Consider the following 27,549-nt stretch of genomic DNA (forward strand, 5'->3'; position numbering starts at 1 on the left):
ACAGAAATCATTGTTATTATACCATGAAACAGACACCCACACACAGCCACTACAGACAGTCCTGATTCAGCATCCTGAAGAGGACCTGGAAAAGGCAGGGAAGGAGCAGAGAGGCCAATAAGGGCAATTTGCTCACAGGGGCAGATGATACAGAGTAAGTCTTCTCAGCTGTAGAAAAAGATGACTAAGAAAAGAGTGCAATAAAAGTTAATGAAGTTACAAATTTCAGGAAAGAGGGAATGGGGGACACTTGTTCACTGTTCTCACAATACAAGAAATGGAGGGTATCAGAATTTAACCACTAACAGATAATATACAGGATGCAATTAACCAGTGGATGTTGTAGAGTCTGAAAACTTAAGTGGGTCTAAAAAAATTCTCCCAAAGAAGAGAAAAATCTATCAAGGCTATTTGATAGTATTGGAATATCTGCTGTCAGGAACTTTTTGAGATGGAATAATGGATGGGAAGAACCTTTGGTCTTGCTGAGTTTGGTGGCCATGTTCACCTTCACACATTCACCCTACACCACTGGGGCTTTGATTTGATCTGCATAATGTGAAACAGAGTCATTTGGCTTGTGATAATCTGCTTGAAAGACAGCTTTCCATATTTGTGGAAACCAGCTAAGGAATTCAAGCTGAAACCCCACTTGTCTTTTGGTTTTCTACTACTGAGCAGTGAGGCACGATTAGTTCCTGCCTGTGGCAGCGGGGTTGGAACTAAACGATCTTTAACCATTCTGTGATTCCATGATTACAACGAATACGAGGATTGAAAACACATCAGAGATTTAAGGGCACTGAAAAATCTTTCTGAAAGACAGATTTTAATGATTTATTGTTTTTATTAAAAACTACAATGTCATTTCTATTTGAGGCACAATTTTACTTGCATGAGACTTATTGTATGCAATAATTGCAAAACCTACTTCTTTAGGTTTACAAGATGGTGGATGTATGCACATCTTTCTAACCTAGCACAGTAAAACTAGGATTTTAACCAACCTGCTGAGTACATCTAATGTCCCCATACACAACAATATCTCTTTCTGCAGTTAATCCAAATATTCCTCATTTTTAGAGAAAATCTCCCACTACAAATCTAGGTCCTTTTGCCTTTGGGTAAAGATATGAGCAGAAGGGTAATTTCCCAGAAAGTGTTTCTCAATGTTATCAGTAAAAATGTTTTCTTTTCAAGGGAAAATAAACTATTAAATTGGATATTAAATAACTGCTGAAGAAGCAACATCTAAAGAAATATTTTTATATGCTTGTGCCTCATAATAAACTAAATAAGAGAAAAATCATCATACCGTTGATGCAAAAAATGCCTTGGAGAAAAAGGGTGCTACGCGTGCCCTAAAGATATCTTTGTTCTTGTCTCCTGCTAAATGATTGACAGGGTAAAAATGAAGTGATTAACTTCTAGCTGACAGAAAACAGTAACAGGGATCTGTAATGATGGCACCCGCGAGTGGCAGAGCGTCCTACTTATCTGCATTTTAAAGCAACAGCTGCTGGGCCTTTTGCAATGTCTGCAGAATTTTGAAGAGAAGCAAGATTAGAAACAACAGTGCATCTTTGCTGCAAATGCCATGAAACTGACCCTCACAAGGCAGAGGTTGAACAGAAAGTGTTGGGCATATGTGAAATAGCTGAACTGGGAGGGGGGAAGAAGCTCTTTAAACTCTTGACATCTATGTAGAAATACCCTGACATTTCTAAATCAACATAACCCAGATGTATGGTTTCACTGTCTATCAAATTTCCTCCAGTCTGAGACATTTGTCTTGAAGATCTCTTTTCAATCTAGTTTTACTAAAAGAAGTTAATTGTAAAAGGATGCAGGTGCATTATTACATTTACACAGTTAGACCTACCTGCACCAGAGAGTGCTCAGTACTGCCAACTGGTTTGCAACCTCAGTGCCCAAGGCTAATCCTCTCTAGCATATACAATCCACACTGCTTAGCACTGGGCTCAGAGCTGCTTTAAGCCAGTGTCACATCCTGTGGCCCTGAGAAATAATTACTTGCTGAATGTGGTATTCTTCCTCTTCCAAGTGGCTCAAGTAATGTGAACAGTATGTCACAGCCTCACAGGCCATGTCTCATAGCATGGCAAGAATAGTGATGCAACAAGAATAGTGTTGCATGTTCAAAACAAGTAGCATGAGGTTGTATGGGGACCTCTTAGAGTGAAAGCCTACAAGACTGTGTCATGCAAAAGCATCCAAACCTGGTGATGTCTTATCCATACAGTGTGAGCAATCAAGGCCCTGGGTGCCAACTGGGCTACTAATTTATCTGGATTACATAGTCATACCCAAAGAATTGTGCCACAGTAGAGAAATTTTTAGAAATAACATCATTTTGTTGGTGAGACAAAGACATATCCAATATATCACATTGCAGCAGCTGGAATTCCTATTTTGGAGCAAATGAATTCATTAATGCAAGTGAGACTCACAAATTAACTATGATATTTTCTTTGCTAATCACTGATATTGTCTTTAAAATATCCTGCTAGTTTAAGGGTTTCTTTGGGAGAAAATGGCTGCTCTGAGAGCTCTACAGCAGCATAAAATCCCATGTGACTTGTTTTAGATACAGCTATGACTGTGATTGTAATTGCCTTGGACTTCTTGATGATCACTATTCAGAAGCTTCATATGATCCCAAAAATCAGAACCATTTCTAATCTTACCTCTTTGGTAGTCACTTGAAGTAAAGTAAGGTAAAAGAGTATTGACTACAGCCTATTACAAAACTTTGTGGAGACTGACCAGTTACTCAAAGCTGAGAATAAGATTCAGACTGAATATTTTTAATGCCTAAAATGGACTTAGATGGATTTGAAGCACCAAGGCTTTGCTGCAAAATGTAGAGTTCCTACTCCCTTCAGTAGACCAAGTATTTTAGACTACATTTGCTATCACGCATTTATGAACAGGATACCTCACTCTCATTTAAACATTTATTCACATTTAAAGCAGAGAAATATTCAGACTGCATTAAAGCCCTATATGAGTCAATCTTTTTATGCTCTGAATATGCCTAACAAACATACACAAAAGTGAATACAGAAAAAAACACAATAGGAAAAGCTATTGTCAATCAAAAATAGGGATAATATTTACTATTTAATATAATATTCTAGTGGTTAAAGACTTACCTGAGTATGGGAAAGTCAAGATTTTGCCAAACCATTGACTGTGGAAGTGGAAGATACAAATGCATTTCCTTTAACAGAATGAATGGATTTAAAGCCAGAACTCTCTTGTCTTCATAAAATGCCCTAACTACTAGGCTGCCATTTGTGGAAAGGACATTCTTCACCCCTTCCCTTGCAAAGACTGCATGACTAAGGGGTCAGGAAAGTTAAGGTCTGTTAGAAAGAAGGTGGTCAACTTGAGGGTTGGGAATGCAGTGGCAGATGAGTTGTCCTGACTGTTATCAGTGATTCCAGGTTGGCTTTGACTGAAAAAGTAACAATGCAGGGAAAAGGCAGAGTGGTTGAACCTAATCGACCATAAAGGTGTTGCCATGCTCTGTAATGGAGCTCCATTAAGGATGCATTTGGCCAAGCTCCCTGCTTAGCACAGCAAAACTGAATTCCCTACTCAACACGTCTATTTACTGTATGCAGATTTTATGTAACTGTGTTAGGCACCTCGGATCACCCTCTATAGACCATGTTTTATGAGATGTAGTGATGGCAAAGCTGGGCTCCTGTAGCTCATAATATGCCCTGAAAGTTGTGTTCAATCAGTCTGTACAGGTAATATTTGAGTCAGCTCTGCTCACTGTCTGCATTCTTACCCTGCTGCCTGAGGACTGGTTACTCCTCCAAGACACCTTAGGAAATGCTTTTAACAATATCAGTTTCAAGTTTCTCCCCCCCATCAATCAGCAATAATGTTTTTATTGAGGCTGCTAAATCCTCTACTTTGACCAAGAAGTCTGTTCTCCTTGAGTGACACTGAAAACTATTCAGTATGGAGCGTGATGGTTCAAGGTTTGACCCATTTTGTATTGACTTGAGGGAGAACAAGATTGTGCCATGTTGCTGAATGGCAACATCAATTCCTTAAACACTGTGCAGTGAGATCAATGAAAATAAATCAATACATCACTTTAAAAATGGTGTCATGGAAAGAAATCTCATAGGCTTTCAGTTAAGAGATGAAAGAGGTAAAGAACAGTATTTACTGCAAGCACAATAAACCAAATATCAGGAAAGTGCTATTAAAAAATGCATTAGCCTCCTTCACAGACTGTCACTAAATGGGATTATTCCAAAGCTCACTCCGTTCCCTCTCATTAAGAGGAGCAACTTATCCCTGAGTTTTCCTAAACAAAACTTAGAGGTTTACCAAATGAGATTATCTTCTGCCTACATAACATAAGGAAAAGGATGAGAATAGGATTTAGAATAAGGTAGGAGTGATATGACAGCAATGAAAACACTTATATTACAAAGGTCTGAGAGAGCCTGAAAAATCAGGACATTAAAACATGGGGACTGTCATACTACCATGCCTTGCTACGATTTCCAGTTAACATGAATCTGAACGGAATGCTGTTGAAACAGCATTACTTGTATGGTTGCATTAGGTGAAGAAATATGTTTCCTGGTAGTTTAATTTGCCTCAGTCCACTTAATTAATGATGGGCAATGATTTGTTTGAGAAGCAGAAAGCATTCATGGGGCTTTAATTATGGTTCAACTGATGACTTAACAACATTTGAGAAAATGGCTGGTTTATTGAATGGGTGAGAATTTATTGTGATGTTTTTGTTACGACCAAGTGAATGATAATTTTATTCAACAAATCAGAATTCTTAGAACACTAAAATACATGATTGATAAAGGTGTATCTTTACAATTACCATTATATTTGCATATTAAGGCAAAGACCTGCATGGAATTATCTTTCAGAGGAGCCCAACCCCATTCTTTCTGAAACACAGCAAAGACTGAACCCAAATTAAGCTTGAAAGAGTCATTTGAAATACACAACTGGACTGCAAGAGTGGAAATGAGTATCAAGGGATGGACTATGATTTCAGAACACCGCTCTGGGGAACAGGAGCTGAACAGTGGAGTCTCACTAATTTGCTTCTCACTCAACCCCCAAAATAATAGATGTCCGTAGCTATAATCACAGTGAACATCCAGGTTTGTGCATTACAGCCTGAGTCTTAGACAGCCAAAATCCCACTTCACTCTGAATTCCAGACAGACACAAAAGCATGGCTCTGAAGGTTTGAAAGACGTGAAATGTAATGACTGTAGCTGTGCTATTGAAGTAATGAAGAGCTGAAAAGCATGACTGATGAACTCTTAGATAAAGGATTAATGAGCAAGCTGTCTGTAGTTCATCAAAAGTCTAATGGAAATCTAACACAATGTACCTGTGGTATACTATGGAGAAGGATGTGGAGACCTGGGAACCATCCAAATATGACATTAAAGAGATGGATAGAGCAAGAACAGAGCAGAGTGATGTTAATGATTCCAGCTTATATGTATATTTCATGTATGTTAACCAATTAGAGCATATAAAACACATGATGAAAAATTACGTGCAGAAGACCATGATTTAATGTACAGAGAGCAGATAGAACATGAAGAAAAGAAAGATGGCAACTTGAACTTGAACTACTAGGCAGATACTACTGTTTGATGTTGGATCATTGTGCCCTGTGTTATATGCAAAAACACTACACAAGCATGGACACAGGGACAAGCTATGAAGGAGGAATTTATGTGGAAGTTTTCCAGGCATGTTTAGCAGTCTACCAACCTTTAATATACAAGGACTACCCACAAGAATGCTCATTCCTCACTGTGGAAAGCCACCTTCTTGTCCATGTCCATTCTGGGGACTTGTGCTCCAGGAGGCATTTAGCCCTTCTTTAATGGGAATTGGAGCCATTTCCACCCCAGGAGACAAGGTATCCCCATCCGGGGCCCAAAAGGGAATAGAAATGGGAAATACATCCTTCTAACGTAACTTTTTCATGCTCATAGGAGAAGCAGGATGACTGAGGACACCATAACTATTCTATTATTGCAATTTTTAAGCTGCAAATGCACTGGAGTGAAACTCTAAATGCTTTTTCCTTCATTAAAGCATGAGGTACAATTTCATAGGCCTTCAGGAAATGTACAGGACAGCCCCCTTCTACAGTGCACGATTGCTTAGCAACCCAAACATCTAATTTGTTATTTTACCAAGCACAATTACCAATTAATCAGCCATTAGGAAAACCTATGTCAATCAAAATATTGGCAGAGGAAACTTTAGCCTAATAGATGGCTGCTTTTATCAATAAAATTGCTAAGAATTTGAAAAAGAAATGCTAAAATTGTTAATCAGCTCAAAGTTTCAATTATTCTTGGAATAGGGGATGATTAGATTATTCTGTACACCGGGAAAAAGCAATTCACACAAATACAGACTCTCCAAGTCCCAGACTATCATGATTATTTAAACAGTGTTTAGATTTTCGTACAGCACTCCTCCCCAGATCTAATTAGACTGAATTACTTCTGTTGGTACTTCATTTTCCTAAGAATAGCCTGCACAGCTGATTTTTTGCATTATCTTTATCCCATAAGAACCTATTTTTACATACATGGTGTGAGAAGAGGTAAAACACATCAGGAAGAACACATCCAGTGTTTGACTTCGAGAGATTGCAATGCTCCTGGTATAAATACCACTCAGAGATAATCTTACTGAAGTATTTGACCTAAATGCCAGCAAGTCTGCTTTCTAGCAATACTCAAAGAGAGCACAAGTGTTGGTTTTGTCCACATCTCAGCACTCTTGACCCTTTCTTGTGAGTGCAGTGGTTTTGGCATGTCATAGAGACACAATTACAGTAAGGATTCCCTTTCTGCTGACTGAAAAGACAAAGTACTTGACTTAGAAAGCTATACCTCTAGATTAAGGGTGAAGACAGATCATGTTCCAATAAGCTTGTTTCCAGAACAGCTCTGCAGAGAAATAACAGCACTGAAAATTCCATAGAGTTTTACTTTTCTTTTGTCCGCCCATAACAGAAATGAATGAAAACCCAGACATATGATAGGCTTTCAAAGGAAAGGATATTCTGAGTTTTCAATGGAGTTTATTTGAGTCAACATGGTTTCTTTATGATTTGTGTGCAGCTCCAGTACCTTAATAATATGACAGAAGTTAGGAACTGAGGAACTAGATCAGACTTTTCTTAAGCCTCTTGGGATTTTCTTGTTTATGACACATCATAACTACAACCAGAGCCTCGGTCACCTTGACCTGAAACTTAAGCATCAGAAGTGCTCTTCTGATCCCATCAGAAAAACTGTCTCTGATGAGTTTCCTTTTCCAATTTGGATGCAATGAAAAAAAAATCCAACCTCTTTTCACACATCTAATTCATAAATGTCAGAAAAGGTTTGACCTGAGACTCTTCAGAGTTCTGTGACTTAGAGAGCCTCGAATGATTTATTCAAAATCTATTTATCTCCAGTTGGTCTCCTACAATGAACAAACAGCTCATCATAGTGCTTCAGCATCACTCCATATCTCTCTAACAATATAACTGCGTATTTTTAGGTCCTAAATCAATACAGAATCTGAGCTTCTCAATTCCAGAATGATATCACTTATCTTCCCTGGGGGAAGAGCTCAGACAGGATCGAAAATACTTTGTGTTCTTTAAACAGGCAGAGCACTTCTAAACCGTAACTTGGAATAAGATTCTTGTTAGCACCAAGACTTCTGTCTGAGTTATGAAGGTGTATGACTCTATTCACACCACATTAAGCACTAGCTATAGTGACTGTGGATGGATTTTACTGCTGTTTGTAGAAGCTATAATTACTACTGAATGTTAAATAAACACATTAGAATATTTCCCTTATTCCATATACTTATCTGTCTGCTCTTCCCAAATATAACAAAATCCCATTCCAAATTGATGTTCCCTGTAGCTGTGAAATAGATTTAGAATCCAAGGCAACTGGAAGAAAAACAAATGCAATTCTTTTGTAACGCACTGGGGTATGTAGTGCATTTCCATAGATGGAACACTAAAAGTGCAACTGCAGTGATGTAGGACTTTTATATAGTTTCCTAAAAAAGCATCATTGAAACATGAGTACAATTGAAGTGTCCTCTTAAAAATCCAAACACCAACAAACCGAGTGAGGATTTTCCCTTCACTCAGCTTAAATGCAAATTAAGAGCTGCTGCACTGAATCAAGGAAATTATAGCAATAAAAAAGCTTAGGGAAAGGAAACTCTGACCCTTCTGCACACTGTCCACATTAAAAAGGAAATAATCTTATGCTTGTCCAGTGCCTGATGGCAATACAGACAAAATAAAGCTAAAATAGCTTAAGAAGCACCTACCATACAACTCTTTCACACTCTATTAAGAGGAAAACAACCTCATCTTTTACAGGCTCTAAATTCAGCAATGGTCCTTGCATTGAGTGGGATAATTTTCCAGTCATTAATTCAGTCAAATTGCCTATTATTTCATACCTTCAGTGTATCCTGTCTGATGACTGTTACTTCTTTTACATCTTTTTCTCTGGATTTCTTGCCACCAGAACAAGAAATCCAGAGGGAAAAAAATGTTAAAGAAACAAAAAAAGGCAAAATTATCTGTTGGATTTTATCCAAAGTTTTAAAATTGCTTCATTATTCCTAAAGGAAATGTGTAGGTGAGTACTGCTAAATGAATGTTTATTATTTGTGCAGCAGACAAAGGCAGATAGATATATTACTGAAGACATGGTCTACACTGAGACATCCCTGTCCATGACAGGGGGGTTGGAACTAGATGACCTTAGAGTCCTTTCCAACCCAAACCATTCTATGATCCTATGACAACGAATTTAAAAGAAATTCCTGTATTTCTGTTGATCTGTTTAAGCATTTTCTGAATTTTAGCAGCAAACAATAAAATTAAACTAGAAAAGCCTAAAAATACATGATCCTTAAAGAATCAAGAAAATAAAAGATTATTACATTAATACAGTAGCTACAATAAAGTCATACTTGTTGTCCTATCTAAAAAGGCAGCATATCATTCAGATATTGAAGTAAATTCTCAGGCATTTGCTGAATCAGAGCAGATTTACAGGGAAGAACAGTTGTTTGCCACAAACGGAGTGAAGCCCACCTGGCCTCCAGGTTTCATTTCTGTTTTGCATGGAAGCTCTATAAATTGTGCTGAATGCCTGTGGTTACGGCATCTGTATCAGGAGATGTGAGCTGTGGACTTCAAACTAACCCATCGCCTTCTACAAGTAGCCACTAGATCCAGCTGGACAGTAAGCCCGACACAGAAACAGATATGATGTGTAAGGGTCCACTCCTGTTACCTTATACTGTTTTTCTTACTGATACTCTAATTTAATACTAAAGTATAAGTACAAGATTAGGTTTTCAGAGACTCAAGAAGAAATTTCAGGTCCCATTCAGTTTTGCTGAAAGATCTGTTGAAGTTCACAAGACTTTTGCGATGAATCCATAAGCAAATATCAGTGATGAAGGAAGGATTCTGATCATTACTCCTAGAATATCTCATGATTCTGATTTGAAACCAAGGTAAAGACTGATGACTTTGCCTAAGGAAGTTATGAATGCTCCATCCCTGGCAGTGTTCAAGGCTGGGTTGGACAGGACTTTGAGCAACCTGGTCTAGTGGAAGGTGTCCCTGCCTATGGCAGGGAGGTTGGAACTGGATGATCTTAAGGTCATTTCCAACCCTAACTGTTCTATGATTAAAATCTAAGTTATTTAATATTATGATAAATTTACTATTAAATTAATAACAAGTGGATGCCATAAAAATCTGCCTGTATTTTTGTGCCTGGATGAGACACTGGGCAGAATAACTCAAGAGAGTAAATGTACTTTCCAGGGCACCTCACAGGACATTACATTCACAGCTTTTCCCTGCAGCAGAGCCTTCTTGTCACAGCAGCTCTCCATGAATGTGGCAGTACCAGTAGAGAAGGACAAAATGACTTCCAATGCTTGGACTGAAAGGGTGATTGCATTTTCAACCTACAAACCATGTTAGAAACATTGCTTGCACCATGTTTCCTGCAGTGCTACTGAAAATGGTTTTGGTTCTGTCTAGATTCAGTTAGTCTGTTTTCAAGATGAGTTCACATAGATACCTGTTTCCTGCACAGAAATACTTGAAGAAACTACAGACATTTTTCAAATATAAAAATTACTTCTTTAGGAAGAATAGTTCCTGAAGTATTATTATGGATCTTGACAGACAATATCTGGTTAGCTGGGCACAGAGGGGAACAGCCAAAAGGACTCAACAATGGCTTTGTATCTTGAACCATCTCCAAGAACATTGCAAAATACCACTTGATGGCCATTAGGCTGTGCATCCATGTTGTGATTGATAACCTGTGATCCTTATCTGTAGAAAGGATTAATTACAAGTCAGTCACTGCAACCTCTACGTGGATTCTAAATTGTCTCAAGGACATCAAGAAGAAAAAGTGTCTGCAGAGATAATGCTTTTTAAAAGGGAAATTTACAGTCCATTTTGGTTCCCAGAAAGAAAGGAGTATTGATACTTCTTGGAAATGGAGAGGACATAGCATTAGAAACGCGTTAAGGTGAAAACTATTCCAACCTGGCGTAACTAAAATCTAAGTGTCTAGAAATATAAGATTACACAGAAAGAATCCTTGTAGGCTGTTAGGCAACTGCTTCTGTCCTCATTTTTCACAAAGCTTTCAGTTGCTGCCCACTATGCCAGGACCCTTTTGAACAGCTAGGAGAAAGATGTGGGAGCAAAAATAGCATCACGCCTTCTCTGTAAGCAGTGGTTTGTATAGCAGCAGGTATTATGTGGTGCTAGCAGGTGTACTGATAATTATAGCAGCACAGTGTAGTGGCTGAATGAATGGGGTTGCCTGCAATGTCAACTGAAAAGCATAAGAAAAAGGAATACAGTATATGGGAAGTGGGTGAATGTTTTGTTATTATAGCTGCTGTTTAGTGAGGAACATCTGGCAAACTCTTCACCTGACAGCTCTGTTTGTTTCTTCTCTTATTTGCTACATTTGTAGATAAAGCAATTAGAATAAGTACTTGTAAGAGAAGCATGACCCCCTATCAATCTTCACAAGGGTTGAAATTGGAGACATGGCAGAATGTAGATATACAGACACAAAGGTATGATATCTGAGGAAGAAATTCTTTACTGTGAGAGGGGTGAGGCATTGTAACAGGCTGCTCAAGGAAGCTGCCCCATCCCTGGCAGTGTTCAAGGCCAGGCTGGATGGGGCTTTGACCAAGCTGCTCTAGTGGAAGGTGTCCCTGCCTGTGGCAGGGGGTTGGAACTGGATGATCTTAAGGGCCCTTCCAACCCAAACTATCCCATGATTCTGTTTCTATGATAATCCCTGAAAGCCGTTTTGCTCCATTTACTTTGAACATGAGGCGCATTCAGAGAGGATCAGATCCCACCTCCTGAGGCTGGTGTGTGCGAAGGACAGATATGGAGCAAACAGTACAAGCCCTGCACTTGCACAGCAGCCTACTGGTGCTGGTGCCCGCATTCTGAACTGGATTCCCTAGGACACCAGCTTCCTGTACCGACCAGCACCACACAACCACCACTCACCGGAAACTTAGTGAGTGCAAACTGGGTGCATCTGAACCAGGATCTATTCAATATGATGCCAGTGATGCCTGGCATGACCTGGTCTTTCTGTTTTAGGACTTTGCTCCCTGTTACAAGAGTGGAGTGCCAGGGAATAACCAAATGGAGCTGCTTAGGAGCTCCTTGTGCTCCCCAGCTCTGGAAGACAATTCCCCAGATCCTTCCCAGGCTCACTGTAGGGTTAGTACAGTCATTTCTGTGTCTAATGAGAAATAAAAGGGTCAGCAAAGCCTACTGGTCACACTCAGCCTCATCACGTAACTTCATTGTACTCCCTTCTCATAGATGGACTTCCTTGTGGTGATCCTCCTCATTTATCTTTACTGGAGGGCACTTCAAATGGGAACTGCCACTGCCCTTTTCAGCAGGGTTATGTCCTGTTTCAACGCTTTTCTCAGCTTTGTTCCAATGCAGCTAATTTGGAGGCCCTGTTCTACAGTGCCTTTATTAACTTTTCTGCTTAAGATTTCCAGTAGAAAACTCTGTAATAGGGGCCAAACAGTCTTCTCTCTTTCTCTTATACTGGTCACTGTGCTAAGAGTCTTTGCTAGCTTGCTTGGTGCCAATGCATATATTTAGATTTTCAACTTTTGACTGATACCCACAAGCTTTTATTTCAATGGGTTTTCTTTGCCGTGTTCATAGACTTAACTTTCTGCCTTGCACTTTTCCAGCTGAAAACTGCATAATCTGATGGTGTCCTATTATAGCTGTTGACATGGAAACATTGTAAGAAACTGTTTGTCAGGTAAGACTGCTTTCCACATAGAACACACACAGTTAGATGCATGTTTTGCTGACTCACTTTCAGCCATTTTAAGCCGTAGACAGTTTATCTTCATTGCCACTATCTTGCCCTGCGCCAAAGGATCCTGTTCTGAGTCTCTGCTTAGAAATAAGGCTGAAATGGACTATTTTCATCACAGAAACCTCAAACAAACCCTATTCGCACAAGTGGCCAAGTTCGTCATCATCATCTCCTAGCTTGGAAATTATCCTAGCTGACACTTTCTTTCTGGTTAAGTCTCCAAACCAGAACACAGGCAGTCCCACTAGGGAACTGGAAAGCAGAATGTATGTGCAATGGAAAGTTATTAAGGCGTTTCTGAAGAAAAAGGTGTGCTGGTTCTTTAGAGCTGGCATCACGTCAAGCACATTAGCTGTTCTGGGACATTATTTCAATAACTTACGAAACAGAGCAATAAGGAAAATGGCCAGAACTATGTACTACTTACTCCTACTGAAGCTGTTAATAGAAAAGCTGTCTCAGCAGGCATTAATAATTCAGCACTGAGGACATGATTTCAGGTCTCAGCTAGTTATTTCATATCTAACAAGCTTTATTGATAATGTAAAGATAAGATGAATTAGGCAAGAATGACTTTGATAAGGAGTTGCTTTATACTCTGTTTTACATTCAGAACTTCAGGCAGAGCTTGTTATCTGAGATTACTGTAGGCTGCGGTTTATTCACGCAGGGCTCAGTCCTTGGAGGTGCTCAGTACCGCGTGTGTTAGCTCTTAATCTTGAGCGCAAAGTATTCAATGATTTGCAAAGCCACAGCCAGATAGAAATGAAACTGCTTTTTACCCCTTTTCAGTACAACTGGAGAATCATCTTTGATAAAGGCTTGCTGAGCTGGTTCACGCTAGAGCAGCTAATGGTGCATCACGCTGCACCTCAGAAAGGAATCAGTTAGATTTGTTTCATACTGGTTACCTAAGAGTAGCAGATATGATAAACATGAAGATGTGAAGGAGAGAGCTGGTGTCAGATGCAGAGATGAGACTGCTTTGACTGATGTGTTTACATGTTCAGTTTTCACTCTCCATTAACCACTTCTTTTTTGTCTCTTATTAAAAATAGCAAACGAACCTCATATTTCCATAACTGTTCATTAGCATCAGCACTGCAAGAAAACATCAGATGAATAAGAAATACAGCAACTGTCATGAAGAATTGGAGTAGCTTTTGAGGTGGCTAATAGTTTCAGCTGACTATATAGTGAAAACATTGATTTTCACAGCCCTAGGGTATAGGTGAAACGTGTTATATTTACAGTGGGGTGTTACTTTTAGCACCAAAATTCCATCAAACAATAAGCCCGGTAACCTTTGAATTTTGAATATTCCAAGTTTAATAATTCTCACGTCTGTCTGTCAGCTGTGAGTGGCAACACTGTTGTGTGTCTTAGTTAACACACTTCAGTTAAGGACCTATGAAATGTTCACTGGCATAATACAAAGAGGTGTGAAACGCTCACAGCTCCCACTGACATCAGTGAAAGACCACCTTAACCCTCTTCTTCCCTCCTAAAAAGCAACCTCTCTCTAGATATTCTTCAACTGTAAGCTGAATTTTTTACTACCTCCTTTAGTCTGTTCTCAGCAGCATGGTACTTCTTGTAAATGCCAAAAAAAAAAGATCCTCTAAGCACATAAACAACCTGAGTTTCATAAGAAGACATTGTGTTTGTATTCCCAAGGAGCTGTCATCTGCCTTCTTCATTTTACAGATAATCACAGGTTCTGTGAGCCAGATACTTTTGCTCCAAACTTGAATTTCAAAGTAACGTATAATAACTACTGGATTGGATTTATTGCCCATTGTATTAGGTGATTCTTGTATTCCAGAATATTCCTTATCCTTCTCTGTTCCTCAATGTCTCTGATAATTAACAAAGGCCTGAGTGAATAGTTATTCAATTATACTGTTCAGCTCCTGAATGTCCACCTGGGAAAAAGGTCTCTCAAGCACACAGTGACCCCCCTTGCTCTGAAAAATAAAGATAGAGAATACTGGTGCCAGCAGGATCTGGAGAAGACTGTATTCAGAGAAAGAACTACTAAAAAGTAGCAATAGAATATTCAGAAACCTGTAATTAAGCAGGACACGTGTACCAAGCAGGTTTCAATTTTCCAGTCTGAAATGGCATTTCAAGTGCAACAGCCCATTTCATGAGTGTAGGTTATGGGCGTATTGATCTGACCATTTCCAAACATGTTTGTTAAACACTACTATAAACCCCAGCTGTCTGTCTTATGCCATTTATTGCAGATTTCCTAAACACGTTTCCATTCTCTACTGTAATTTGGACTGTTCAATTGCCTAGGAATAATCCAGGGTAAGTGAGCAAACTGTAGTAAAATTCCACGTTCCTCCACTTACTGTTTAGTAGAGAAGATTCTAATAGAGTCTATCACACCATTAATGTACAGGAATGGCTGTGCAAGCTCTAGCTATTTCCCCATTGAAACCAAACAATAACACCTAGGTGCCAAACTCTCTTCCATTCATTCTCCAGAAATCTAGATTGACCTACAATGCTCTGAAGCCTGAAAGAAATGTAATGTACAGCAGGGGGTTGGAACTTGATCTTCAGGTCCTTTCCAACCCTAACTGTTCTATTATTCTATGAATCACAAACTCATCCAGCTTGATGACCATGCACTGAACATGTTGATCCTCAAGAGTGCGAGCAACAGCTGAAAGTGAATTTAGAAGGAATTGTAGGGAATAAGAGCACAAGGAATAAACTGGACTATTTAAACAGGACTGACCATATTTCAAAGCTACTTTGCAGAGTTTTACTGAAGCACACAGCCGAGGCAATCCATCAGAAAGCCTGATGCTACAGCTTTTTCAGCATATGTATATGCATACTCTTGTGAAAGAGTGAGAGATACTCAGCATTGGTAGGATTCAGGTCAGAGAATATGAAGTGTCTCTAATACAGGTGTTTACATCTCAGCTAATCACCTGAGGCTCCTTCCACTCAGCTGTGAGAAACAGACACTTTTAGGGCATGATTCGCCTGAGCAATTTTGGATGTCTGCTTCTGGAGGAGATGAATTGTGCTTTGAAAGTGCCAAGCACACTCCTCTGACTCATGAGAGATAGTAGGCAATTAGCTTAAGTGAAGATGCTTTGCCATGTTTGTGTGAATATAGCATATATTTAACACGTTATATACAAATACATGTATTTGAATTTTCTTTTTTTTTTTTTTTACATTTTTATATGTATACATTTATATATATAAATATATATATTCTCTTCACTTGCAATGAGTGTTTAGGTATGACTATTTTATACCTCTCTCTACTTCCCCCAGTGCCTCCTGTCTGAAAAGCCCTGATGAAATTATATCTTCATCACATTTTTCCTTCCAGATCTACACAGCAGAGCTTTCTATCACCCAGCCTGATGCTATCGTGTGTTCAGATTTCACTACTATGATGTCTCCAAGAACTGCATTTCTCATGTGGATTCAGTCTTCACAACTGCCTCAGCCAAACTTCAGCTCTACTCAGAAAAGTTCCTATGTGGGAATGTCTGTGATTTGTTGAAAACCAAAGTCTCTCTAAGCAATATAACATCATGCTGATTTCTGAGAAGTACAGTTCTAAGGAATTGTGTATAAAGGTATCTGATTCCTAATGGAGAACTCATTTTGATGGAAACCAGAGTAAACAACCCAAAGTACCTCAACCTTGACTCTCTTTCACCTGCTGCGAAGTTGCTATGGCAAATCTTCAGCTTTTGCTCCTTGCAGCTCAATAAAAAGAGAACCAGAACACACTCATTTTTAACACATAATGGTTTTTGTTTGTGCAGCATACATCTGTCAAAGCTTAGTGGCAATTCCAGCTAGAAGAAGACAAAAATGTAGTGGCCTAGGAGGCAGCTGTGTGCACTGTGCAGTGTTTACAATTAGCACAGCATGGGCTGGAACAAAGAGATTGATCTTAAACTTCCTCATCTTATTGGGAAGAGGCTTTGCCCTTGGTTACACTTCCCACTGTAGTGCTCTCCCCTGGAGAATTAGTGGTGGGGCAGCTCTTCTTCTGAATTTACAACTGGATCCAGCCCTGCCCGAGCTCTGTGGCCAACTGTACAATTGGCACTGAGCTGACGCACTTGAAAGTAGAGCTGAAGCTGAAATATCTGCATTTCAGTAAGCTCAACCAGTCCCGTTATACTGGGCAACAAGTAGCCATCCCTGGCAGTGTTCAAAGCCAGGCTGGATAGAGTCTTGGGTGACATGGTCTAGTGTGAGGTGTCCCTGCCCATGGCGGAGGGGTTGGAACTGGATGGCGTTAAGGTCCTTTCCAACCTGAACTACTCCATGATTCTATGATTAGGTGGTATGATGTTTGGCCACTGGTGGTATTGAACACTGACAATGAAAGGGCTGGTTGTGTGTGTGCAGCTTTTGAGTTGTTTCTGCAGAGTGATGCAACTCTCCATTGCCTGTTTGTGGCTTTGGATAGTTGGAATTTTTAATTACAGATGTTATTTCAGAAACTGTCTTGTTTGAATAAAGATTAAAACGTGCTGTGGCTGTTTATACAAAGCTTATCTAGTTATTTTTTGTCTGTGAATCAAGAACAAACTAAAAGAAGGCAGTTCTTGTACGCTAGATGACTCCTGAAATCCTTTTCTTTGTACATCTAGTAGCAATTACTGAAGTGCCTACTTATACCCTCAGAAATCTTGCACCAGTACTTTCAGCTCAGAAGGAATCTCATAAATCAATAGGAAAAGCCCTTCACCATGCTTAAGCTCTCAGTCTCCTCTGAAGCTTGGCAATTTTATACTAAGTTTCGATGGCTGCTCACTTCACCAAACTTTTAAAAGGACTGTACTTCTCTGATGCTTGACTCTTCAAAAGGCTCTCATGTTCCACAGCCTGTGGTTAAAGACCATGATCTGACACTTCCTAAGGGTACCAATATAACCACACATAGCCTGAAAAATTGGACTATGGATCTGGACCTAGAAGAACAAAGCAAAGAACGCAGCTACTTCAAGACAAACAAATATATAGTATTACAAAAGCAGATTTTAAAACTTTGAGCCAAAAAAAGTTAAAAGGAAGATATGAATTTGTATAAGAAACACTAAAAAACCCCATATGTATGTATATAGTACAGTGATGGGTTTGTTTACTTTCCTCATTAATCATGAGCTGATGGCTGAATTCTGATGAATTAAAAAGAATAATAGCTAAAATTTTAGCCTTTCATTTCAGTTATTGAATTCAAATGAAGTTCATGCATCTTCAACAACAAGTTAATAGATTTTTCATTATATTCTCTCACTTTCTCCTTTTCTTTCTGTATTCCTTTTACTCAAAGATTTACTTTACTAAGAAAGATTTAGTGACAAAGAGGAAATGGACTCCCAGTAGAGTTAACAGCATTTCCTACTGCTCCATCCTACCCTGAAGTCTTGTACTTTGCCTTTAGTGTCGTTGGCTTTCTGATATAACATCCCAAATAGAGACATAGGGTTGGTGATACATAAGGAACAGGTAGTACTGAAAAACCATTTTCAGAGAATTCCTGGTAAATATTCCAGGAGGCATGAGCAAAACAGACTGGGATAAAGAAAGAGAAAGATTATAAAAGTCAGAAACACCAGAGTATGCACAGATAGAAGATCATATCAAAGAGCCACACAATTTATTCTGAGCAAGTAATTCTTGATCATTTTCTTGTGCTTGTATACACTGCTTAAGTGTGACTGCTAATTGCTTTCAGCCAACTACTTCTAGTCCTACATTCAACCCATTATTCCCCTATTAGATTTTATCTCACTTCATTTGGTATAACTTCTTTTATATATCTCAATTAAAAATGTTATGCTCTTTAAGTAGGTGACGGATGGGGAAATCACAGACTGTAAGAGCACCCTGTGCCCAGTGAACCCCACATCCCCTGGCAAATCTATTTACAGAGCTTTGCTTTTCCATGAGCAGATAATGACAGTTTCAATTATTACAACCTATATGGACCTTATTTTATTTCCTTCTGCTGCCTAGAACATACTTATTTACTTTGATTAAGATCCCTGGCTAAACAAACGCTAGCTTGTACTCAGTGAAGCAAAACAGCAAACTTGAGTCATAAACTTGGCATAAAAGCTACAGCTTTGCAACATATGGCAATATGCCTCTAGTTTTCTTGCACATGCTGACCAAAATAATCCATTGAAACAGAAATGTCCTGAGTTGTAAGAATACAACAAAACAAACCCTAAATGCCAGACTTTTTACATGGGTCCCTGCCGTAAAGAGTTTATTCATAAACTGAAAACCTCAGTTTCTGAACTCACGTTTTTTTTCCCCTTAGTGCCTAGTGTAGACATAAGTTACCTTTATAATTAGTGTAATATGACTTGATCTACCAGTGCCTAGTACAATGCTGCAGGTGCTGCTGCACTACAAACACATTGTAATAGTATGTAAAATACAGAGCTGCTCAAACAGACTTCTCAGAGTTGGAAACAGCCGATTGTGTGGGTTTGACTGCAAAAAATTATGCTAACAAAAGTGACTGAGGCTTTTGAGGTTTTCTGCTTGAGAGATGTGGGGCATTTTTTGGTACAACTCTGGAATAAAAGAACAGGTTTTGCATTTATGGTTTGGGAAGTGATATTTAGATATGCAGCTAAGACATCAAAGATTCCCGCAGTGAAGCACGAGGGCGTATCAGCCTAGTGAGACAGACCACATCCAGAATTCATGAACTAGTGGAAAACTGGGCTCATAAGTGCACACAGAGCAATGCCGTATTCATAGACCTAGGGTAGTCCAGAGGCAGCATAGATTTATTAGCTTGGCTCAGTATGCAAGATAATAAGCCTCAGTTCTCAGCAGGGCTTACCGGGTCGAATGCTGTTACAGGGGTAATTGCACAGCTCAAAACAGTGAGTTGTTCAGGACCCTGTGTTAGCCCTTTATGTGCACACCTCAATTGACTTGTGGTTGCTGGCTTGGATTTCTTGCACCATTGCTCCCCACATATTGGGTTCCTGGCTCAATTCAAGCAAAGTAAGCTTGGACATACCCCAATGACTATAGCTTTTCATAAAATGCAAATTCAAGCCAAAGCTTGACAACAACATCACTTTGTGTTACATCTGCAAAAAACCTCCCGCAGGTGGAATAGCTCCAGAAGTAAACACAAAGCCAGAGAGGTCAGGGAAGGTTAGAGATGCATCAAAACCCATAAGATATCCAACCTGACCTTGCCCAACAGCAAATTCACTGGTAACAGTGATCCATATCCTTTCAGCCTTTGCTCTTTCTGGCAGCAGTACCAATTAGTGCTTCATCTGGTTGGTGCCCACTAGAATAAGACCATCTGTGCTAGCATTTAAGTTTTCCTTTCCTTCTCTGCTACTTTACCCCTTCATGCTGAGGGCATAATGATAAAGTGTAGAATTTAGCCTTAATTGGATCTCTGCAATGTTATCACCTGAATTAGCTCCCCTATGAATAATTATCACTGCCTGGAGGCTGACAAATTGCTTCCTTCTGCTTCATGATTGTCAGGAATTTCAAATGAAATGCTGAGCATGGGGGAAAAAACAAAAATGAAAAGCCGAGGAAGCATAATTATTAACATTATTAGAGGATTTGGCACAAAGGCCCATAGATTTCCCTGAGCTCCAAAAGGTATGAGCAACAGCAAGAACTTTCTTAGGAGGAATTGGGCAACACGCAGTCTTTCACCCAGCAATGACTATGGCAAGGGACTTGCGCAGTCAAAGCAAAACTATAACCACTGCTACTGTCTGGCTCACAGTTATGCAGTTCCTACGTTATTTACTACTCCATTTAGCTATGCAGATCAGCTTGTTTAACATCTCATCTGCATATTTGATCTTGCTAGGTAGACGGTAAATTCTTTGTAGCACAGACTGATAGAAATATAAACAAGTGCAACTGGGTAGCAGTAGATGGTCATGCACTTAGAATAGCATATAATAGTCCTTGCTTGGTCAGAACAAGGTCTTGGGAAAGAAGTGCTCTTTATGAGAACAATCAGTCCCTGTCTGGGCAAGACCTCACACAGAAATGCAATGCGTCACTACACCACAATATCCATCACAGATATCAAAAGAGCTGACAACTGGTAAGAAATCTTCATCTCATAACACCAAATCACTATAAAAGTATAAAGCTCTTTGAAAATGGCTTGAAACAATCGGATTAAGCAATAGATCTTTCTCCGGTTTTCACATTAATGATGCTGTGCTTGTAAGACTGATGCATTTCTCAGTTCTATTCAATGCAGTTCCTCAAACTTCTTCCCCACCTTGCCAAACCCACAACACATAAGTCAGGAATAGACAAGGTAGCTGCCAACATATTCCCAGGAGAAATCTCTCCCTGCTTACCTGACATACAGTGACCTCTTCTGATTAGTCCTCAGGGAGCCGGACCCAGAACTCATGCTGTGATTCATCATCTGCTCACGCAGGTCATGGATTTTTGCCTCAAACCGAGCGTACTCTAAGGAGATTGAAAAAAAACAGACAATAAAGATATTTTAGTTTTCTTGACCTATATAATCATTAGGGCTGCTAAATGCAAATTAGTATTAAATTAATGAGTTGAAAGCATGTCCTGAAAATTGAGGTCTAACAGGACCTTGCATTAATATATTATTTTAGGTAAATATGTGCCCTTTTTATTGTGCTACCTGAACATTTCTGCACTATGTGACAAGTCAAGTAGTTAGACTCTCCCTCCTCCAGCTTCAGGACCTTTAAAGTGTGTTACCAGATATCTTTCAGCCTGCAAAAAGCATGTTGAAAGCAGTTTTGCACTATGTAATTCCTCCTTCCAAGCAATGAGATACCTTGTTGGGGGCAGTGGGATGATGCACTGAAGTTACTAATGACTTAAGCATTTAGTGTAAAATCCCGCTGAACTGAAGGAGATATATCAAAGTCTAATTATCCTCAAAGCAGCTGTGAAATTGTTGTATGAGCAATAAGCCACCTATTTACCCAGCCCACTGAGGATTGGGCTCTGTTCCCAGAATGTCTAGATGCTTTGCAACAACAACTAATTCATTTTATTCAGTGCCCTTTAACTTTTCATTGGATAATAACATCTGACCTTTCAAAGATCCCACATTTTGCATGGACACTAGCTACCTTCAGTTTGGCTTAGCAGAGTGATTTGATTTGGGTTTTTTGTTTGGTTCTCCTTTTTACTTCTTACTGGGCTCATTTTAACTCCTTCCATTGAGCTGCTTTGGCATTACCTACCGAGTTTGTTAAGTAGATACTTTGCCAATCAGCTGGGAACCACTGCTGTGGTATAAGACTTCTCAGTCTTCCCACATACCTATGACTTCACCAACTGCAGCTGAAATTTTGTATGTCAGGAGAAGAGACACCTACATGCAGACTGTATTTCAGATTTATTCTGTAGCTTGTTTCTTGCTCATTTCTTTCACCTAGAGAATAACTTTAAGCATCTCAGTGATTTAAAAGCCAAAACCCTCAGTGGAGCTAAGGCTCATACAAACCTATTTTTTTTTTAAGTGGAGTTTAGTTTTGAAGTGTTTATCCCAGTGTAGGATTTAAGTTTGCTGTATGTGAGTCATATTTATTCTATTCTCCCACTCCAGAATTTATTTAGTAAGTGCTCATCTTCTGAGCAAGGCTTTGTTTAATTTGTATTTCATTAAAACACATCTAACATTTCTTCTTGGCAAATAGGGAAGGTGACCTTAAACCCAAAAAGCTTGCATTTCTCTTCCTCATACAGTGTCAGCCATCTGCATACAGACAGAATACTACAATTTTAAGGGTTGTCACTAGGTCTCTTTCATATGTGGTATATACACTGAAGAAGACAGAAAACATACAGCGTAATTCAGCTTCTTTGACGTCTTACATCTGGGCAAGGCCAAGGATAGGAATGATTTACATCACAGCAGCTGTAATGGCAGCTTTCCCTTTAAAATGCAACCATATCCCAGGCTGGCTCTGTATCTGAGGTGTGGGAGTAACTCCCAGATTTAGACATCAATCTGGAGAGCAAGAAGAGAGGACTGAAAATCCGACTCTCTCTAGCACAGCAGCCAGCTATTTGCAACCCGACCACCAGCTCATGAGATACTCGAATGACTACAGCTTGGTCAAATGATGGCATTATAACTTGTGTTCTGACTTGAGAGCATGCTTGTGATTGAACTGATTTTAAATGACTGTAGATTTATTCTGGATTTAATAATCTCTCTCTTCCTGGAAGGCATTTTGAAACCACAACATGTCTTTTAAAATGTCTAATGAATGTGTGATGGATGTTCAGGGTTCAAGCTCTTCCTCCCTGCTTGATATTAAAAAAATACTGAATGATAGTTCTGGTAATTCATGTTCTTGAGATGTTGTTTTCCTTTGGATTGAAATGCACAGATAATTTGAAGATAACAAAATGTATGGGTCTATATTTTCTCACAGTACCTTCTTCATGTTTATGTACCAAAAAATACTGAAGTGTATGCCTGTCCCTTCCCTGGACCGAAAATTGGAAGGCCATCCATGCAGGTAGCATTTAACCCAGCTCAGATAAGCTTCTTTAATCTCAGTTGTCCTAGTTCTCCTGCTGATGCCTAGATACTACAGTTATGGCTGTGTTTGAAATGTGAACTGGAAAAGAAAGAGTGATGCTCCATTTCTGCCATCAGAACAGCTACGGTAGTGCTGCCCTCTGGGAAAAAGTCCTTTTTCTTAACATTTCTTTATATCTGGGGTCATTTCAGAGGATCTGTTTGCTAATAGCTTTGCATTTGCTAGGTGAGTGGCAGTGCTAAAGTCCAGAAAAACACTTCCAGCTTCCTTCAAATTCAGCACTAAATCTAAGTATCACACTTTCAAGGCTTCTACACAATTAAAAGGACGCTGAGGTTGTGACACGCTGAGAAGAAATACAGTTAAAGCTGATTCACTAATTTCATGCCCTTTAAAGAAAGGCAGAACAAAGAACCTGTTGCTGCTGGAGTGCATCATTAGCGAAATTTACCAAATTTGACTTAGCAAAATCCATCTGCAAAGGTCCTACCCGTTGCCTGATTCACTAATGATCTAACAAACTTAAGGAACTGATAAAGTTGTGTGTTAAGCCAAAAGGGCAAATGCATGAGCAAACCGTAACCTATATTATTGCTGAGGTCAGACTGGATGATATAAGGGTTTGCCCTGGCCTGTGGCTCTGGAAATATTGCTGTAAGAAGGAGGGCAGATGAGATGAAGGGAAACGGTTGTTCATGTTCCTCTTTAGAGCTGGCTCAGGTCTCATGGCAGTGTAGGTAGACCTGAATTTAGCTGTCCCAAGGACAGAGATACAACCCACTAACCCTGGAGAAGCTGAGCTAGTGCCACTGGATGTGGAAAGGAGACTGATGCTGTGAGGAATGGCCAAGCTGAAGGGAGAGTAAGATCATTTTCCAGGGTTCTGGCACTGGCGTGATGCTACATGCTGTTCCAAGAAAATACCCATTTTTCCAAGGGTTTGTTTTCCAAAGTTGGCTCTGCTCAACTCTCTGGGCAGTCAGGAGAGAAGAGTCAGCTTGAATTACTACAGTGTGAACTGTTTCCAAGCCCAGCCAAGGCCCAGGCTGAGTGTATTTATCAAATACAGACACCAGTAAAATAATAGAAGGGAAACACCAACTCTGTCCACCTATGCAGGCTAATGAGTCCAGTGAAAAGCATTTTTACTTCTGAAGTGATTTAGATACCTAAAATCGTACAACACCTTCTACAATTGTGCAAGTGGGTACCTACATAGTGGGGAGGGGTTGTTTTAACACACATATCCCCCCTTTTCAGTTTCCTATTGACTAATTTTGATGGCCCATGATCTGAATTTGTTAGTCCGATTACTCAACACTTAACTCTCTCCAAGTGTTGTGAAGAAAAACAGCATGAGTGTGTGAGATCCATGGTGGATACATAGACATTAAGGATAGTTGGGATGGGTGCTGCTGCGACTTAAGTCCTTGCATACACATGGAGCAAAGGGTTTTCCACTTAAAGTAAGCAGTGCATTGAAATTTTAGGTTCAAATTCTCCAAGTCACTTTAGAAATGGCCTAAAAGACTATGAGACTTGAACATACAAGAAGGCTTCTGGAAGTCTTAGACGCATTTGAGAGACTAAAAATGCAACAAAATAAACCTCAAGAAACTCTTAGAAAATCACAGTAAAAATCAAGTAATTGCTAAATCTAAAAATAACAAAGACTGAGATTTTGTATCTGAAGGCTTGATGTTACTTTTTATCATATAAATTAAGAATAGCTATGATAGATGAATAAATATGCTGCAGCTTTTTGATGAGAAAGAGTTGCAGAATTTCACAAAGCTACGTTACTGTTATTTTCCACTTTTAAGTTGATAATAAAGAATTTAGCTTTGACTGAATTTAGAGAACATGATGACCAAAAAGCCCAGATCCTACAAGTAAAGTATAGTTAAGCACCGAAATGTTGACGTATTATACAGTACTTCAGCATCACAGGCCAGGTCTTTATTAATTTGAAAGCTTTTAGTGCTGGCACCTTTAGAGAGAGAGCGATTCTTTCTGTCAGCAGGTATCAAAATTCACTTTCCTGTGTAATTCAAGACCATCACTGTTTGATTCTAATTGACAGTAGATTTCCTGAAAAGTAGGAACTCAAACTCGAAAGTACAACTTGAACTCTCCGTTTTTAACAGACTACACTGCTTAAAAACCAAACCAAAAGAAAAAAGACTAGGAAGACTTTAGTTAGAGACAGAATTTATCACTTCAAAAAGGGCATGTCAAATAACTCTAGACGCCGTAATAAAGGAATAGCTGCCAGACCAGATTCTCCATCAGTAGCAATTTGGCATAATTTCAGTGGATCCAGGCCAGCTTAAACCTTCAGAGTTTTTCTTTTGTTCTGTTTATGCGAAGAAAACTTATATGCCACTACAGCAAGTCATGAACTTATTGCCTTGGACATCTGAGATAGCAATGTGCATGATGCTACTATTATGGTAACATTATTTATGCTATTTGTATAGATTTTTCCCCCCTCTGCCTCCCCTCAGGAGACATCTTGGCTGAATGGTCTGTTTTAGAATAACAGCAGAACACATTTCTTCCTGCAGTGAGTGTATTCCATTTCTGCCCCTTTTCCACCGTGTTGTCCAGTCACCACTGTTTTACACATGGAGGTGAGATGAACGTGAACAGACCAGCACCAAGGCTGGGTCTGATTCTTGCTTTTCCATGGATTTACTTGTGAGTCACAAAGAGTAGATATCATCATACTGTGGCATCTAAGGTAGAGAGATTTGAGTGCTACATTACTGCCAGGTGCAGAGAATCCCACAGCTCTAGAAGCCATTGAAACTACTGTAATACACATAAAAAGTGAAAGAAAAAGACACAAACTACTAATGCTTTTGGCTACTATTTTATGCCTGTTTGCATTGTGGTTTTTGCTTAATATTTGGTTTGAGTCCAATTTTGTTAAAGTACCCTAACTGCTGTTTGTAGATGATTAGGATTTCACTTCTATAGCGGTCTGAGGTTGCAAGCATTTACATGGCAGGTTACTGTTGGTGAAAAACCTTTGTGAACTGCAGTAATTTTGTAAGAAATAAAGAAACAAACACACTATCATTAGATATAGTTCACTATTCCTTTGGTTCTTGCATCTTCCTCTTCCTTCCCTTCCTCCACTGCCAGGGATATAGTTCTGGACAAGGCTGGCTTTGGGTCTTATATTGTATAGCAAATGTTATGCTTTTAGTAAGTCCAAAAGATCAATTAGGTTTAACATCAGCTAAATTCAGGACTTAATAGGAAAAAAATGCACATGCAACTCTGATGTTGTCTGTAAGCAATGCAATAGTGTGCCTTATTTATTGGGGAAAGTGTTGCTCAAAGGGCCTTGCTCCATTCATGATGCATCAAGCAACAGAACAAGTTAAGCTACTATTTCTTATCAGTAATATAACTCCACTGAGCTCACTCAAAGGAAATGAAAAAACCCAGTACTGGGGAAGGGAAGATATATTTAGATTTTATTAGTTTTCATTAGTTTAACTCTATCTGCTTGTTTTTATTGGAATGCTTTCAACCCAGTTTTCCAGGAACCTTTCAAAAACAATGACACAGGCAAATTTACTGATTTTACCCATTGCTTTGGCCTTTAAAACTTCGGCACAGTAGGGCCATTAATATCTTTATTGTTTGATAATGGTTGGTTGCTTTCCTTTATCAATGCACAGGTATTTACGTTTGAGCCTGTTATATTAAATTTCAGCAATGTACATTTGTTCTGTAGCTGGCCTCATTGCCTAAACATCACCATTAACTTTATTTTCATTTGCTTTATTACAGGAACATAATGTGTCTTCCATGTCTTGCACCATTAGATACAGCTCTTATATTGGGTTAACTGTGAATATATATATATACACCTGAAAAGATATCTTCCTCCCACAATACATTCAGGAGACTAATACCGTGTTCTATTCTTAGTCATGGGGAATATAATTCCAATATAAATTAGTCTCTAGAACCTTTAGTTTTAGAGAAATCAGACCTCATAATGAAAGAGAAGTACTAAAATAAATCAAGGTATTAGTGAGTGACAAGGACTATGTATCCCACTGAGGTGTTATTCTGCTTGTTCCCTTAAAGCTTGTCCTTGGTTTATGAAGTGTCATCCTGGACTTTCTCAGCTGGTAATCTGTTGTAGTTTCTTCCAACCATTGAAGAAAGCTGTAAGCAACTCAACAGCTTTTAAAAACAACCTTTTCCAATTTTGGGAACCTTTTCCTGCACTGAATTTTACTGTATTCTCAAAAATCTGTTCTCCCTTCTATTTGAATTGATGCATCCCTGAACTAAACAGGACTGTTTGTGGTGCTTTCCACACCTAAGGCTCACACTGAGCTAACATCTTGGAAAACATTGTATTTACACATGTTGAAGGAAGGGCAAGGCAAATAAAAAGCAGAGAGTCAGATCTCAACCATGCATTTCACAACACA

General features: G+C 39.2%; 1 protein-coding gene across 25 annotated transcripts in view; it reads right to left on the minus strand.

Annotated features, from left to right (window-relative positions):
• Positions 1-27,549, minus strand: part of DLG2 (discs large MAGUK scaffold protein 2) — a 995,744-nt gene that overhangs the window by 69,968 nt on the left and 898,227 nt on the right. For all 25 annotated transcript variants that reach the window (XM_057396723.1, XM_057396722.1, XM_057396721.1 and 22 more), the window contains one exon: positions 20,897-21,011. In XM_057396723.1, the coding sequence (XP_057252706.1) occupies positions 20,897-21,011 (115 nt within the window). The remainder of the gene's footprint in view (positions 1-20,896; positions 21,012-27,549) is intronic.

The sequence above is a fragment of the Pezoporus wallicus genome, unplaced genomic scaffold, assembly GCF_028554395.1.
Source record: "Pezoporus wallicus isolate ANWC-B61680 ecotype Strahan unplaced genomic scaffold, APGP_CSIRO_Pwel_v1 contig_13458, whole genome shotgun sequence".
Classification (NCBI taxonomy): Eukaryota; Metazoa; Chordata; class Aves; order Psittaciformes; family Psittacidae; genus Pezoporus; species Pezoporus wallicus.